General features: G+C 48.3%; 2 protein-coding genes across 7 annotated transcripts in view; one reads left to right on the forward strand and one right to left on the reverse strand.

Moving 5' to 3' along the window:
• The window catches only part of MEF2A (myocyte enhancer factor 2A), an 81500-nt gene extending 74253 nt beyond the window's left edge, over window positions 1-7247 (forward strand). For all 6 annotated transcript variants that reach the window (XM_084214088.1, XM_084214092.1, XM_084214087.1 and 3 more), the window contains 2 exons: window positions 2994-3120; window positions 3542-7247. In XM_084214088.1, coding sequence (XP_084070214.1) covers window positions 2994-3120; window positions 3542-3887 — 473 coding nt within the window. In that variant the 3' untranslated portion in view covers window positions 3888-7247. The remainder of the gene's footprint in view (window positions 1-2993; window positions 3121-3541) is intronic.
• Window positions 7248-7348: 101 nt separating this feature from the next.
• On the reverse strand, window positions 7349-14596 carry LYSMD4 (LysM domain containing 4). The gene is made up of 2 exons (XM_084214093.1): window positions 13312-14596; window positions 7349-9903 (listed from the first exon to the last, which is right to left on the reverse strand). Exons 1-2 carry the CDS (start codon window positions 13576-13578, stop codon window positions 9400-9402), a joined length of 771 nt encoding a protein of 256 aa, XP_084070219.1. The 5' UTR covers window positions 13579-14596; the 3' UTR covers window positions 7349-9399.
• Between the last annotated feature and the right edge of the window lie 3031 nt (window positions 14597-17627).

A 17627-nucleotide genomic window follows, 5' to 3' on the forward strand; every position in this document is an offset into this window, starting at 1 on the left:
TCTTGAGGGGTGGGACAGAACACCTGAGCGAATGGGATGAGGACACAGGGGCAGAACAGAGGGGAAGGACCAACAGGATACATTGCATCTACAACAACAGCAAAGCTTTTTTCTCACCCTAACGATGGGAGGCTGTTGCCTGAGGGGTTCTTCCTCCAGGGGAGGGCTGTGGATTCTTTTCCTTCTTGGCCCACTGGCCTCCACAGCTGGGGTCAGGGCTGGGATTGCACACGGGAGTCAGAAGCCCAGGAAATTCACATTTCTGTGACACCTGACTTTGTTTTCCTCTTCAGTTCGAATGAAGGCTCTTCTCATCAAAACTGAGCCTGTAGCAATCCTGCCGGCAACTGGAGTGCCTCACGTTTAGGCAATAGCTGATCCTTCAGTACTTCTCTTCTCGAGATACTTTTATTGCTTGCAGGACCTTAAAACTACTTTTTATCCAAGCTGGGTGTGATGTAAGGCATTTGGTAATGTAAAAGTGATGAGTGGTTTGCTGGTTGGGAAAGTAGTTAATGAAAATCAAGTACTAAGTGATGGAACATGAGGCAACGGCAGCCTCGAGTTGCACAAGGGGAGGTTTAGGTTGATTGTTGGAGAAAATTTCTTCACCAAAAAGTTTGTCCAGCATTTACCAGGGCTTTGGCAGAATTCCACATCTCCAAAGATGGGATTTTATACGTTTCCTCCACTCTAAGCTTTGAAAGTCTTCACTGCAGTTTTAGTTTAGCCAGCCAAGCACCTCACATACTCTTGTATCTTTTTGTGTTAATGAGCTCATGAGCTGGCAGTGCCCCGAGCCCCTCTCTGTGCCCTGGGCAGTGCAGCAGCCAGGAATTTGCACAGAGAGGGATTGTCACCAATGTCACCCACCAGCCAGGGGCTGTGCTGGGCCCCTGCACTCCTCAGACCCCTCAGCCAGGGGCTGTATTTGCCTTGCAGCAGCTCCAGCCCAGTTGTTGAAGTCGATGCTGACACAGCTGCCCTGAGAGGGTGAAGTCTGAAGCAGGGAGTGCAGAAGTTGGGCTGCAGGAGCAGCCCCACGGGCAGAGCAGGGTTTTGCTTTGGGTCATCAGTCGAGGTGTGAGTAGCTGGACATGCAGGCCTTGGTTTGACTCTTGCCCCAGAGGTGGTTCAGCTCTTGTGTTCAGTGGCTGTTCAAAGCAAACCCTTCTGGTCCCTGCTCAGAGGAGCCTTGCTGAGTTTCACCTGGCACAGTCCTGTCCAGTTGGATGCTGCTTCAGGGAGCAGTGCTGGGTGCATCCCTCACTCAAAATAACCTGTGAGCTGCTGGCTGGAACACCAAAAGCTGAGAGGGGCTGGAGTTTCAGGAAGCAGCAGAGGCAATGGGAACTGATGTTCTACGTAATGGACAAGTGCTGGGGTGTGATTTTAAACTCCAGCATGTTTCCTTTGAGAATGCAAATAATTTGTGCAAAGCTTTTAGCCTTGAGTGGTTTTCACACACTTTAGAATCATTTCTATTAGATTGAACCTTTCAGGGGATTTGCAGGAAGAAATTTGATGTTGAAACCAAATTGTTGCCTGGGGATTCTCAGAGTAGTCTCCACTTACAGCACAATTTCAGTTTTGCAATTCATGGACTAAGATAAAATTTAAATACCTTAATTGTTTTTCTGGATTGATAAGGCTGGTTTTTTTAGGACTGGAAGGGATAGCTTCAGCTCTTGGATCCTTAATTAAAATGTTGGCTATCAGTTTTCCACAAATACCCTATTTTATAAAATCAGTTTTGGTATTCTGTAGATTGTTGGAGGAAGGGCCAGAACTAACTGAATTACTGTTCTAAAACAATCCAGGCATTAAAAAAAATATTAAAACCCCCTGCAATCAGTTAATTAATAATTGACACCTGAGCAGAGCACACCAGGCCATAAATTCCTGGCTTCAGGTCAGTTGTTTTGCAGAGGTACAAACTTGGCAGTGCTGCTTGTGGGGGTCTCAGCAGTGATGGTTTCTGTGGTGCAGAAGGTGCTCTTGTGTGTTCACATCAGGTCACTCCTGCAGCAGGGGTGTCCTCCTGTCACTGCCAGGAGATACATGATTATTTAGGGAATTAATAATGCAGCTAATTGTGTAGTGACTTGTGTGCTCTTCGGAAAAATACCTCCTCAAAGCCCTGTCACCAGACACGTTCTGTCTGAAGTGTCAGAAGTTAATTGTCCATGGTCATAAAAGCTGTAATTGCAGTGGAAAAAAAATTACATGGGAACTGAATTCCTATCAGTGTTTCCTTCAGGTCTGCTCTGACAAATCCCATCAGCCCAGCACATCCATCTCCAGGGCGTGCCTGGGCTGCCCTGGGCAGGTGTTGGAGGCCTGGCTGCTTTGCAGGCTCAGTGCATGTCTGGGTCACTGCAGGGGCTGCACAGTTGTTATTTTTTCTTTACTTTTTAAATTCAATTTTAGTCTTGCAAAAGGGGCTTTTTGGGTCAGTCATCTTGGGACAAACCTTTCTGAAGCTGTGCAGAAATACGTGTGAGGGTTTTCAGAGTTTCAATAGAAATGACAACTGGGAAGAAAAGAAACAAAAAGAAAAAGGCAGCCCAAGAAACTTCACCTGCTGGGAGCAGCTGGGACCCCTGAGGCCTTCAGGAAGGCTCTTGCAGGGATGTGTGGGTCTCTGACAGCACAGGGCCAAGTCTTACTGTAAGGTGCATACCTCTGTATATGCACTGCATTAGCGTGTTGTACCTGTGGGTTTGGAACGAGCTTCCAGACAGCAACGTGGAGGACCTGAAAGCAGAATGCAAAAATTTTTCATTTGGAGGCCTCTGTACTGGTAAGCTCCCTGTGAGCTTGGCAGGCTGACTCCCAGACTTCAGAGTTTTCATGTTTGGGTTCCTTTGGGTCAGCTGCCTTTATTTGTTTTGGGCAGAAAGCCTTTGTATTTGTGTTTATGTATATATGTATGTTATATATATAAACCCCCCTGTACATTATTTTGTTGTTTATTTGTTTTTCCCTCTTAGATTACTCCTTGACTAGCGCAGACCTGTCAGCCCTGCAGGGGTTTAACTCCCCAGGAATGCTGTCCCTGGGGCAGGTGTCTGCCTGGCAGCAGCACCACCTCCGTCCCGCAGCCCTCAGCTCTCTTGTGTAAGTACCCAGGGCACCAGGGCAGCACTGGTGGGGCTGGAGCAGCTGCACCAAGGGAATATTCAGCACATTTTCACCTCTTGTCTGTGCTGGAAAACATTTGTGTGTTGGGGTGTTTGTCCCTTCAGTCACCTCCAGTCTCCAGCTAATGAGTTGTGTCCCTGCAGGCTCAGCTTCTCACCAAGGGGGCACCTGTGTGGTGACTGAACTGTTTGGCAATAGAAAATATTTGTTTGTTCTGAACTTCTGTAAATGCAGCTCAGACCTTTAATTAATGATTTTTTCACCTTTGCTCTTCCCAGTGAACTGCATTTATTTCTGTGCTGAGCCCCAAGCCCTCACCATCACAGACACGTGAATTGTCACTTGGCTTTCACTTTCTGCGTTTTCTGATTTGCACCTTTTGGTTTTCTTTCCCCAGCACTGGCAGCCAGCTATCTCAGGGTTCAAATCTCTCCATTAACACCAACCAAAACATCAACATCAAATCGGAACCGATCTCCCCTCCCCGGGACCGCGTCACCCCCTCGGGGTTCCCGCCGCAGCAGCCCCAGCAGCCGCAGCCGCCGCCGCCGCCGTCGCGCCAGGAGCTGGGGCGCTCCCCGGTCGACAGCCTGAGCAGCTCCAGCAGCTCCTACGACGGCAGCGACCGCGAGGACCCGCGCAGCGACTTCCACTCGCCCGTGGTGCTGGGGCGGCCGCCCAACGCAGAGGATCGGGAGAGCCCCTCGGTAAAACGCATGAGGATGGACACGTGGGTGACATAAACCCGCGGTGCCGCCCTCTCAGCTTTGTGTTCTCAAAATGAACTGTCCTGACATATCTAAATTTATAAATAAGGACATGAATAAGTATATTTATATGTATATACATACGTGCATATATATATCTTCACATGCATATATATGTGCTAGTGTGTGTAGCATACACCAATCATCAGGCACTTACGACAAACTCTTGTATAGCTGCAGATGTCCCTTGGTAAAAGTAACAGAACAATCCCGTAGGTTTGATCTCTAGTCTGGCACTTACCTGGACTCGTGTGTGACCCCAGCCCGGCCCGCGCAGAGCGGCGTCCCCGCAGTGTCTCCTCCTCCTCCACACCCACCCGAGCGAGGGCTCGCCTGTAGTACCGTCCCTGTGTGTAGTCAGCTCTATGGTTACTCGTAGTTAAGAAATAATTGCTTTGTAGCAGCAGAGCAGTAGAAAAGCAGGAAGAAGAAAGCAATACTGTACATAAACTGACCTTTCTATTACCCAACCTGGCATGGGTCTCTATTGCAGAGGGTGCATGGAGAAGGGCTGATGCTATAAGAAATAAAAAAAAAAAAACAAAAACCCTGTTTTGCACGTGCAAAAAAAAAAAAAAGTGTATTGGGTCAAAGAAGTGATTTTTTTAATGAGTGAAAGAGAGCATAGAGAACTCGCATGAAATATTCAGAAAATATTAGCCTAGAAAATAGAACATTAACAAAATAAAATTAATATATTAAGTTATAATTGGAAAATGTTTGACAAATTTGTTTTTACGTTCATACCTTTGAAAAATATAGAAACGGATTTTAGCTCATGTATATTTTATATTAAAGAAAACAATACCCTAATGAATTGAAGACTATATATAAAGTTATATACAGTACTTTTGAACACATTCTGCTATGAATTATTTATATAAGCCAAAGCTGTATGTTGTAGCTTTTTTGTAGAGTATAGTTTTATCTTATTTTGACTTTCTAGTTTTTGCTTTCAAAGATGAAAAGGAAAAACTTGCAGGCGGAACCTTGGGGGAAAAATAAGCCATGAACACTTATATGTAAATTTAAATTTGAGCCAAACTCTTTGTGTATATAGCATCCTAAATATATTATCACCTTTGGTGTAAGTACCTATGTATTGTACGGTCACCAGATTAAAAAGTATATTTTTGTGGATTGACGCCAACTTGAAACAAGGCGAGGTCCTTATTAAGTAGAGTATTCACTGTTTAATATTTACTATTTTGTTAAATATACTGTACTTTCTTTGGATTTTAATTATTATTAATATTATTATCCAGATTTTTCAGAGGGTGTATAAAGGGGTTGGCCCCCTCACTGGTGGTGAATGTGTGCCGTTCAATTGTAATCTCTGTGCTGTATGGTTAAGCTTCATTATACATTTTATATATATGTATATAAATAGCAAAGTGGCAAAAAAAAAAATCCGGTGTTAAGTTCATCCTGCATAAATATAAAAAATCTGTTACAACACATTTTAAGGCATCATTTTAAAGCTGCCTCTTCTGAGGAGGAAAAAAAAACAGTGGAAAAACTTGACCTAATTTCTCATGATAGGGAAATGACACATATCAGAGGAGCACAAAAGGTTTTGTGAGTTGGCAAGTGGTTTGGGAAAAATTTGCTGCTTCCAAGAGAGGGAGGATGCAGAACCCCCCCTGTGCCACGAGACTGGGCTGGGAGCAGGTTTGGTGTTGGATGCGGGGCCGTGATCCCACCGGTGCTCCCGGTCACCTCCAGGCTGGCAGTGCTGGTTCTGGGTGGAAGCTGCAGAGCTGTGGGATTGCCCAAACTCTTCTGAGTTAGCCCTGATATTTATTATGCTTTCTGCTTGGGCTTTTTTTTTTTTTTTTTTTTTTTCAGTTAAGAAAAATTCCTTGATGCTGTAAGGAGGGGTGAGAAGGACAGTGTCCCTGTGGTACCTGTGGCCTCCAGCCCTGTCTCGTTGTCCTGGCACCGTTAAAAGCCGCAGGGGCTCCAGTGCCCTCCGGCCCTTCCCTTGGAACTGCTTCCCCTTTCCTGGGTTTGTCCCGGCTGGCAGGAGGGTGCAGGCAGGAGGGACACGTTCCCATGGCTGCTGTGTCCCCAGTGACCGAATTCACTTGCTGCTCCCTGGAACCTTTTGCTGCTCTGACCAGTGATGTGAGTTCCATGATTTATGCACCTGTATGAACTTTGCTGTACATCCGAGTGGGAGTTCTGCATTCACATTTACTGTCTATTTTCTTGTGTGCCTTATCAGATGGCTTTGCTGACTGTATCTCAATAGTCTTTATTTCTATGCAGGTTTTTAAACAGTACTTAACTACTGTTTTCTTAAAGACAAAGCTACACAAGGTTTAGAGTTTGTATTGAAATTGCACCAATGAATTAAAAAAAAAAAATAAAAAGAATCAGTTCTAAAGAGCTGGGCAAGGGAGTGGCCCTGTGCTGCCCCAGCCCTGGCAGAAACGTCCTTCCACAGCCCTCCGGTCTCGGGGAGCGCCTCCTGCCACCGAGGACATGGGAATCCTGGTTTTTAATAACAAGTAACTCACTTTGAAACATACTTTTTTAGAAATTGTAAAAATGTTTTATATAAAAAAAAAGAGATGACATAGCACAGATATTTCAACAGGTTAAAAAAAAAACTTTTTAAAATTATCTCTGCTGACTGAAGTGCAAGTGGATCCAATCCTGGGCTGAACCCAGTCAGGTCTGAACGATTTAAGATTTTTATCTCTGTTGTGACAAATCACCTCCATCCTCGAGCTCTCACGATAGTTTTGAGAACGCCACGTTGTCAGGGACTCGTCAGAGAGAACTGCTTTAGCCTTGCCTTCCCTCCAAGGACACTAATGCATCAGAAACTTGCGAGTTACTGTGCGCACAAGAAATACATAGTAAATAAGGAACAAAACAACTCCTAACAATTGATCCTGGGCAGAAGTTAAATCCGAATGTGAAAGAAAGACTTAACCAATGTAAACATTTAAATCTTAGTAGAACCTTTCTTCACTTTGCTGTGCAAGAGAACACTGCTTTGCTATATTTAAAATGGCTTTTTTAAAAGAGATTTATGTATTTGGTAAATGTTTGTAGTCAACAGTTCACAAGAAGCTGTTCACGGTTTAATGCTGATAAGCCGTTTGGCGGCACAAGCTGGACTTTGTTGCCATCCTTGAGACGAATCTTTTAAGAAAAAAAATAAGTTAATCTCAATTTTTTTCCCTGAATGTGTTGTTTTTTCTTCAATATACAATAAATATTCTAGTGAACTTTTTATCAAATGGTTAAGAAAATGCTAGAGGTTGTTGTAAAATATTTGTATCCTGCATTCACTAAAGTAAAGATACTGGCTTTTACTGTGTACTCCGGCCTCTCTCGTGTTTGCACAGCCCTGGTCCCATCCGGCGCGTCCTTGCCCCCTCCAGATGTCATTCCAGGTGTTGGTTCTTAACTGCAGCCATGAGGATTTTCATCAGCAGATATACACACACACTTGTTACTGCACTCAAGGACTGATACCTGCTAAGAACCTTTCCATAAAACATGGAGAAACTGGCAGATGAAGCAGGGTCCATTGAGAGTGGAGAGCCCAAGGGCAGTCCGGCCTCAGCCCTGGTTCCTCCTGCTGCTCCCACTCCCGCTCACTGCAGAGGCTGAGGTGAGGCTGCAAGGGGCCCCTCATTCTAAGGCAGGTGCTCAGCTGTGTGGTAGCAAATCAAGCACAAGCTGTGCCCCTTGTGCTTTTATTTCATGTGGCTTTATTTAAAAATGTAAGAACCCGGTCCCCAGAACAAAGAGATACAGCTCTTCACAGAAGAAAATACAAGATTTTGTTCAGTATAAGATACTTTGGAGTGTTCATTTACAAAATTAGGTTCCCACTTTTGAGAGTTGCGGGGAACACAGGTTCTCACTGTAGCAGCACACGTTTGTGGTGTGGGGTCCTCACCTTGCTGGGGACACTTCAGTCCTCCCTGTCCAGGCAGACACTGCCAGGCAGAGGCAGTCCTTCAGGCCAGGCTGAGGCCACACCTGCACAGCAGGTGCTCATACCACAGCCCCTCTCCGGCCCCTGCTCTGCCCCAGCTGGCCTCAGGCTGCCAAGGGAAGCTGGAAAAGCCCTGTGATCCTGCTGGCAGCTGGGAAGCTGCAAATGGGGCTGGGCCAAGGTGGGGACAACGAACAGCAGCTTCCTGCACCTGCCCACCAGCGCTGCCCTCACCCTCAGCATCAACAGCACCTGCCCACACATGTAGTGGTTGGTTCCAGGAAAGCCTTTGCCTCTGCCCACAGGCCCAGAATTTGCTGAATCAAATTTCTGAGGCAAGTTCTTCTGTTTAGCAAAGCTCCCAAGGCCTCCCTTGCTGCTCCCTTGCAGCAGGTAGTGTTTGCTGAGTGGCCCTTGAGAGCACAGCCCTGGGCTGACCAACACCTCCACTGCCCTGTGAAGCTTTTCAGTGCATGTGGTCAGTTCACAGAAACTGTCACAATCAGCAGCATCACAGTCCTCTCCCGGAAAGGCTTCACCCTTCTTTCTTCTCGGACTTCTGTCCTGGACCTTGCAACCTGCATGCAGCTCCCACTTCATTCCCACTCAGACTGCACACAAGGAACCAATTCCATGACTGAGCCTGGGTCATGAGAAGCACCACTATAGACTATTATTAGTTTTTTAGCAAATAATACTGACTATACCTCCTGCCAGCAAATGAGCCCTTGAGAAGTGCCTGTGACTCCTCTCTCGTGCTCTCCTGTCCTCATCTAACACCCCTTGCCCACCTGGGGCCATGAAGGGCTGAGCAGCACCCTGGGACAGCACAGATCCTGCACTGAGATCTATGAAGGATTTCACTGAGGGGAAGAGGTCTGGGGTCACCCTTCCCAGGGTTTGGCCCGATGCATCCCAACTGAACACAGCTCAAAGATTTGCTCAGGGGGGTGACAGGATGGGGTGCTGGCAGCATCATCGTGCCCTGGCACACCCAGCTTAGAGCCCCAGAAGGCATCATTAGTGTCCACCATGGTCTGCAAGAGACAAAAATGACTCTTCTGAGAAAAAGTGTCCCCCACTTCTATTCCAGCAAAATGTGTTTCCTTAAAATGCAAACAACCCCCAACTTTCCAACCGCATTAATACTGTACTCTCTAGCTCAACAGCAAAGAATTTGCTTCTAGACACGGCATTAAGAAATACCTGAAGCAACCATAATGAGTAAATTGCTACAAAATACTTTCCCTCAACAGAGTTCCCAACTCTGAAGCCACCTGGGTGATGATCTCTGTAAGCAATAAAGCATCCTTTTTTTCTATCAAAATCCCATCACCTCATTTTCAGTCAAATTCAGGATTACATCATCAGCTACTTATAAAAATAATCTGTATTGTCATATCCCCTTGGGTGCACTTGAGTCAGTCACGAGCATACGGGCATCACTGCTGGAGAGGCTGAAGTGGGCTGCCCTTTCACCTTAGGATTTTTTTTTCCTACGACCGAACCTTGTGGTAATTTCCCTTCCTATCCAGCTGTTGAAACATTTGAGTTTGTCATGTTAGAGGTGTGGGCCACCAGGCCTTGTGTTTTAAAATAGATGATATAAAACACTGGCAGGACGATTCCTATCAGGAGCATAATGAACACAGCGTTCCACCACTGGATTCCGCAGTCCGCACCGTTCCCAGCGTCCCGCTTCCCTGCCTCGGGCGGGGGCCTCTCCAGCCCCTCCCCGCCGTACTCCGCGTTCAGCTGCACCTCCACCTGCACGGCGTCCTGGATGCTCTGGTCGATGCCCCTGAAGTACTCACTGAGACGCCGGCCGCCAGCAGAGCTGCCCGCACCGGGGTCGGGCTCCGGTGGCTCCACGCGCGTCAGGCCGGGCTGGGCGGGCCCCGCCGGGGGCGGCCGCAGGGCCCCGGCGCTCTCCGTGAGCAGCCCGTGCGGCCGCACCGGGATCTTGATGGACTTCAGTGCGTACAGATCCTGCTCCCGGATGAAGTTGTTGACGCGTTTGATATCTGCAACCTAAGGAACCCAGAAAGGACACAAACAGTGAGGGCGGACAACCCAGGAGTGAGGCAGGAAGCAGCTACAAAACCAGCGTGCAAGGAGCCGTCAGGAAATAAAAGCAGGCCCTGGATGCAAGTGGTTTGATGTTCTGAGAGATTCTCCAGCAGTTCCAGGGGTGCTCCAGGCTCTGCAGGATAGAGTCAGTCCTCTGTTAAACCAGTCTACAACCTCCATCTCTTTTACCTGCTGTATTTTCTCCATACTGCTCTTCTTTCCCCTTGCTTTCTTTGCCCTTCTCTCAGTTAAGGCAAGAAGAATCTTTTTAACTAACAGATCCTTTTAAAAACTATTTTCGTACCTTACACATGAGTGCTTAAGGTGAGAGCACAACACCAGCGTGAGCATCTCCTGCTCAGGAAATTATTTCAGAGTGATCAGAGCTCCATTTTGGGAGCACACCAGTTCTGAAAGCAAGGCACAACCCGGAGAGCAGGTGAGCACCTCCTGCTCAGGCACTAGCATCCTCTGCTCAAGGAACACCTCTCTTGTGTAGATCATCCAGCCCATTCCTCCTGAGCATGTCCTGCTGAAGGACAATCACCTCTGTGCTCCTGACACCACCTATGGTGGTTCCTGTGTAGGGCTCCTGTCTGTGAACTGTGTCCCCAACCCAGCAGCAGGAAGAGCAAGGAAGAAGCAGCCACATGTGCAGCATCAGACGCAGGGACAGGCAGCGCCAATGCAAAGACAAAGGCAAGGCAGCATCCCTTAGTTAACATTAAATAAGAGAAGATGCTTAATCCAGTGGCAACTCACAGCCACCCAGCAAGCACAGCAACTTCTCAGTTGCACTAAACCCTCTGTCGAAGGAAAGGAACAGGATGTCAGTGTGTGCCAGGAGGTCTCCACTGCAGCCAAGGAGATGTGAAAGAACCTTGAGGAAAAGGCTGGAGGGCACAAAACAGCAAGAGCCAAAGCAAAGAGAAAGGCAACACAAACACGTAAAGCACCTCTCATCCATCACAGCAGAGACACAGCACAGGGACTGTGCTTTGCTCTTCAGAAATCACAGCATGACCTGCATTCACTGCACACAAGCTTGAGGCTGCCAAGGAAACTGGGGAGCCAAAACAAAAAAAAAACAAAACAAACCACTTTACTTCCTAAGCACTCTGCTCAGAGGTAGAGAGGAGAGGAGATGGAGGCCTGAATCTCATGTTTACTCTGCAAAGCTTGAGAACTCTGAAAATGGGGCACATTTAATCCAGGAGCTGATCTGGGGACCCTGAGGCAAAAGGAATCCTCAGTCACTGCTTCGGACTCTTCACGGCCAGCCCCAGTGTCAACTCTGGACTTAAACCCTGCAAAATTTCTTAGTTATGAAATAACAATCTCACCCAGAGCCTCCTAACTGAGGTGCTGCTTCAATTTCTGGATTTGTTCCAATGAAAACAAATTACTGGGACAGTAAATATCCCCCGTGGTGTCTGCAATCAAATACTGCAGTGTGGTGCTAAGACTCTAGAAACAGAAAGTGGAGCAGCACTCACAGAAACAACAAACAAAGCTGATGGGAAGCATGCGAGAGATTGGGCTGCACAAGTATTTAGGCTTATTTTCTGTACTCATTTTTTTGGCTGCAGTGAGCACCTCTAGTCCCAGCCTAAGAATAATACCAAAAGCAAGCCAGGACTATAAATGGTCAACAGTAAAAATGAGAATTTTGAAGTGCTTTGCATCTCTGCCAAGTTACCTGTGGCACACACACAGAGCTATTTGTTGCACTGTCTTACTATCCCTTCCCCAAGCAGATTCTGAAACCAATGCCAAGTTCTCACTGATTTCAAGGAGAAATTTGCCTATATCTCTGTGGTTACAGTGCTCACTGCTGTCCTGGTGACCTTTCAGGAGCTGTTTAATTGTGCAAATAAAATAAAACACATGAAAACTGTCATGCCAGTCTTTAAAGAGACAAATAGACAAATCTCCTACAATAAGGACTTTGGTACCTGTTCAGTTCAACTGGAACAACTCAGAAGTGCCCTTTCTGGAAGGGAGGGAGGCAGCAGGACAGTTTTTGTCCTGTGGGAGGAGAACACTGACTATGTGGTGTTCATCAGCTTGCTTTTCCCCTGGGCAGGCCCAGCAGCCTCCAGACAGGCTGAAAGGCTCCGGGAGTGGGGCAGCAGAGGAGCAGCCACAGCAGGGACAGAACTGGGTGACAGTGCAGAGGCACAGCAAGACTCTTCATAAACCAAAGAACTGTTCAGAATCTCCCTCCTCTGAGTTCACTCAACTGCTGTGAGTCTGCCCAGGTGCTGCTGAGAGAAGCACACAGCTCCAAACCCAACCAATGCTCAGCTCTGCCTTCTCAGGCTCTCCTGGGGCCAATCAAGGCCTATTCAAGTCCTACCAAACTCGCTTCTCCACACGCATCAGGCTCGTCAGCAGAACCTACAAGGGTGCCTTTTTTGTTTTGTTTTTGTTTCTAAGGGCATGGGAGGGGAGGAATTGCTGCAATCCCTCTAAGGCCTCTTGCCTCAGCTACACCATACAGCTGCTGTGTGGTTAAGCAAGACAGACTGCACTGGCAGGGCAGCACTGGAGCCAGAGCTGTATCATTATCCCCACTGCGGTTGCTGGCCAATTGTTTCATCATGGAACTCTGAAATCACAGTCCAGCAGATAAAGGGGGCTCTAAAAATAGAGCTCCAACTGCTGAACAACAGGGGGCTTCTAATGTTCAGAACAGGTAATTAAACTTTCCAGCAGTTTTGCTCTTTCTTGGAACAAAGAAAACGTGCTATGTAGTTGTTCCAACTCAGAAATCTCACTGTGCACACGCCCTGCCTCCTGCCCACAGGCACCTGAACTGTGCACGTTTTGGGATGACAGCAAACAACCAAAACCCAAACACAGACACCACCTGGACTTTGGGACTGAACTCTGGCGCCTCTCCACATCCACCCCTGTTAGACTCAGACCTTCCCTGCAAAATGTAAGCTGATACCTTTCGAAAAATAAGCAGAAAACTTCACCCATAACTGTGGTGTTTCTTTGTACTGCTCAATTTGCTTCAAAACCTCCAATGTTCCTTGAAAGCAGAGCCCTGGCCCTCATTTCTACACTCAGCTCCCTCACTGTTTGCCCTCACTGAAATAACTTGGTACAACCTGCACTTAGTCACCGAAATTAAACAGGAAAGCAGGTCAGGCAGGGTGTGAGGCTGACAACATCTTCCCAGGTTTTTGGCTGAACAACCATTTTTTGTGTTTGTCTGGGGTTATTTTTGCCTTTCTCCAGTTCTACCCGGACAATGACCATTCATACAATACACAGGGCCAACACCTGCCTGTGTCACAACTACCAGACACAGGTGAAGCCCTGGGGGTGGTGAAGCCCCTGGGGGTGGTGAAGCCTCACCTTACAGCCGTACTGCAGGGCCAGCTTGTTGAGGCTGTCCTCCTCGGTGAGCTCCCTCTCCAGGAGCACCACGTCCCCCGGCCTGTCCCGGGGGCGCTGCTGCTGCTCCTTGCCCCTGGGCCGCAATTCCATCACGTTGAGCTCCTCCTCCGAGGACTCCTCCGAGTCTGACCGGCCATTGGGGAACACGAACACCTGCCTGCCCGGGAAGGTGTGCACAGTGGCAGGAGCCTGGAAGGGTCTTGTCCGGCTCTCGTGCAGCCTCATCTTTCACACCAGCAGCACCTGCAACAAAACCCAGACACTTTCAGTTTCCTCATGACCAGTGTTCAGCTCTCAGCATGAAAGATTCAGAGAATCTGAATGCACAGAAAGCTGGCAGGTATGAACACTCACCACACAAACAGAAGTGTCATTCTACCAGCAATATTAGAAAAGTTATGCACTCAAACTGCAGCAATCAGTAATTTTTTTCAAGTCTTTTTTTGGTCTACCTGTAAACAAACCACCTTATAACTATGTTGCTCAACATCTTAAATTACACATTCTATAATTTTATTTAAAAAGTAACACAGTCCCTCGAGCAAACTGTCTCTAATTATGGTCAAAACATATCGGGTCTACAAACAGACATTAAAAACTGAGCAAAGTTATCCTTTCCATAAGTCCTTAGCTCTCTGCACTTTAGGAATCCACATTTTACATTCTTGGAAAAGCTTTTTTTTTTTTTTTTTTTTTTTTTTAAATAAGGACAGCTCATGCTATACTTAACTTCAACCCGAATAACAAGACTTCATTTGCTGCATCAAGACTAGAACCTGCCTGAGCACTTTAATTATTGCTCAGCCTACAGCTGCAAGTTTGGGTTGTTTTTTTTTTTTTCTTTCTTCAATCCTCAGCTCCACAAACAATTTGTTGTCAGGATGAGGTATAAGTAAGAAACCCCTACATTGTTATGGATCCTTGACCTTAACGTTCTCCATCTACCCCTAAGGAATTCTTCAGGTGAAACCACTACGACTTAATGGCATTTCCTTGGCCTCGGACACGGCACAGCTGCGGGCTGGGCTCGGCTGTGCCGAGGGAGCTCCCACCCCAGGACCAGGCTGGACGCTGTGGGACCCCCCGGCCTCCCCCGGCACAGCTCCCTCCTCAGGGGCTGCCGACCTCTCCCCAAGCCCTTCTGGGGACCCGACCTCGTCAGCATTTCAGGAGGACCCCCATGCCCTCAAGGGAGCCCGGTCCCCTCAGCATTTCGGGAGAGTCCTTGGCCCCTAAGCTCCCGCTGCCCTCGGCACCTCGGGGGTCCCGATCCCCTCAGCTCGGCACTCAAGGGGGCCCCGCTCCCCTCAGAGGGTCTCGCTGCCCTCAGTGCTTCAGGTGACCCTAACGCCCTCAGAACTTGAGGGGGGTCCGGATCCCCTCAGAGTGTCCCGCTCCCCCCTGGGGCCCCGCTCTGCTCAGCGCTTCATAGGATCCCGCTCCCCTCAGGGGGTCCCGCTGCCCCCAGGGGTCCCGCTCCCCTCAGGACGTCCCGGTTCCCACCCCTCTCCCAGCGCACCCCTCACGAACCCGCCGCCATCGGCCCCGCACCAACCTGGCCACGGTCTCGCCCAGCGCTCCTCCCATTGGCTGGCGGCGTTGGGAGGCGGGACCTCAGCACCGCCCGACCAATGGGAGCCCGGCAAAGGCGGTGGGGAGGGAGGGGATGAGCGGGCGGAGCCGGGCAGGGCAGGGGGCGGGGCCTCGCTTAAAGGGCCCGGGACCCCGTTCCGGCCGGGCTGGGCTGGGACCGAGCCCGGAGCTTTTGAGGGGACCGGGTCACACACCCGGACAGAGGGACACCCGGACAGAGGGACACCCGACACACCTGCATAGCCCCGGGTGAAGTGCCACTGCCCCGGGACACGTCACACAGCGGTACCATGGGTCGGGTCACACAGCTGAACCACGGGTGATGTCACACTCCTGTACAACCATGGGTGAGGTGCCACTGCCCCAGGACACGTCACACACCGGTACAAGGGGTCATGTCCCACACCTGCAGAGCCCTGTGCTACAGTAACATCAGTTACTACATTGTCAGTGTGTAATAACAGATTACAGTGTGTCCATAGTCCAATATGCCATTTTACAACGTGTCTGTATTTCTGCCCTGTGGGTGCCTGCAGAGCTGACCAGCTGGTCAGCCAAACCCCAACTGGACCTGGGGTTTGGCTCAGCCCGGGGTCTGGCTGCTCTGTGCCCTACAGGTGATGGACAAACCTGCTTTTAAGTGAAATGAAAGCTGAGTGCAGTCGTTGGCCATCCCTTTGCCTTCCCCTGAGCAGCCCTAGTGCTGCAGGCAAGAGAGGAAGGAGGGTATTCCCTCTCCAGTTCTGGCTACCCCTGGATTAGATACAACATCAGCTGCTAAATGTGACACACTGAGAGGAAAGAAGGCTCCTCAAGCATCAGGAATTTCTTTAAGCAACAGTTGTTCTTCACAGCTCTTACCTGCCCACTCATCTTTGTGGGACTGAGGGGTTTTGGCAGGGATGGAAGGGTGCTGGGAGAGTGGCCAGGCAGGACTGGCTGAGCCAGCTCCCCATCTCCCAGCAGGATTTCCTTCCCTCCATCCCAGAAGCAGATGACTTGGTGCTCAGGCAGCTTTCTGGCCCAACAGATGATGGATTTAGTGTGCTGGTGAGGGCTTTACAAACACAGGGAGTAGATGAAAGGTGCCAAAATGCCTTTCCTGAGCCACTTGGAGCCTCTCTGTGACTATTGAGGTTCAAAAGTTACAAGCAATAATCACATTTTGTCAAACAGATCCAGGTTACTTAGGATAACCTGTCAGACCTGGAAAATAAACTGCTGAGGAAATGCTGGAAATGTGGGGGAATCAACCAGGCTTTGCTGACAGGGCTCAGTCTGGGCTGGATTACTGTCCTCGATAGTGTCTCACAAGAAATAACTGTTTTGTGGGAGTGCTGATGTTGGATCTGGGTCAATTGCATGGGTGATGTCATCATTCCAAATAATTGGAATATTTTTGTAGTTAGCAGACAGATTGTGAGAGCTGCACAGCCCCAAACAAGCAGAGTCTGTCTGAGAGCTCAATGGTTCAGTCACTGTCTGCACTCAACCAACACAAGGGTCATTCTGAAGGTGCCCTGAATTTCAGGAAGAATCCTCCTGCCCTGACTGAGATCAATGCAGAGGGTGACAGAGCTGAGTCTGCTCATTTGCACTCAATCCAAAGAGCAGTTTGCTGGGCACCAGCTGGAATTCCCATCCACGCCAGCTGCTTCCCAGAGTTAATCCCTGTGATAAAGAATCAAAACTTTCATGAAGGTCTTGGCTGGGAATCTCCAAATAATCTAGAACAGGGCTCCTCTCTTGTGTCCCTGTGATTCCTGGGAGCTCTTGCTCAGACCCAGAACTGCAGTTTTCCTCATCACTTGTGATCTGTCCCTCTTTCTTCAGGCTCACTTGAGAGGTGTGAGAAGTGTCAGACACACATTCCATGTTGTTCTTTGCTTCTCTTTCAGCTGCATTCTAAGCTGTGCAATAAAACCTCTCACTCAGTGACAGGCTGCTCTCCACCCTTGGGAAAAGAGTAACTTCAGGAAAAACTTCTTGAGCATCTCCTTAGTATCAACCAATCATTCCTGCTTAGTTTAGCCTTTATATGGGAAAGGCTCCTACAGCACTGTGAGGCAATAGGAATCTGCTGGTATTTCTGAATTATACACACAAAAAGAGAAAAAGATGAATATTCCTTTTTACCTTCATTTCATTGTTCCCTAGTGGTAGACTGGGAAGGCAGCTGGAGCAAACCCCACCCATACTCTGGACATGGCATTATAGAAATTATGATGTTTCTCTTGCAAATAATGAACAAAAACTGGGCTCTGCTCTGGCTTTGGACTAATGCAGCACAACCAATTTTAGTGGAGTTATCCCTGTGTTAAGTCAGAAGCACAAGCCAAATACAACAAAATAAACCTCTCCCCTGGTACCTGGAGTGACTCAGCTTCTGTGGGTACTGCATGCACATTTGATTGAATTATACACACAGCCATCATTTTAAGAGGTTCATACAGTAAGCACCCAACACAGGGGGGAAAGCCTCAACCAAATTAAATTAATTATAGGTACATACTTAATAGAGTTAATTGAGCTGTGGAGGTTACTCAGAGTGCATGTTTGGTCGCATCAGGTTACACCTTGTCTCTTTTAAGGCCCTTGGAGCTTGTGTAGCTCAGCAGGTCCCAGACTCTGCCATGGAGCACAAATCCTGCAACTGACTGCCCTGGAAGGGTCTTGGGCTG

This window comes from Fringilla coelebs (genome assembly GCF_963513975.1).
Source record: "Fringilla coelebs genome assembly, chromosome: 12".
Taxonomy (NCBI): Eukaryota; Metazoa; Chordata; class Aves; order Passeriformes; family Fringillidae; genus Fringilla; species Fringilla coelebs.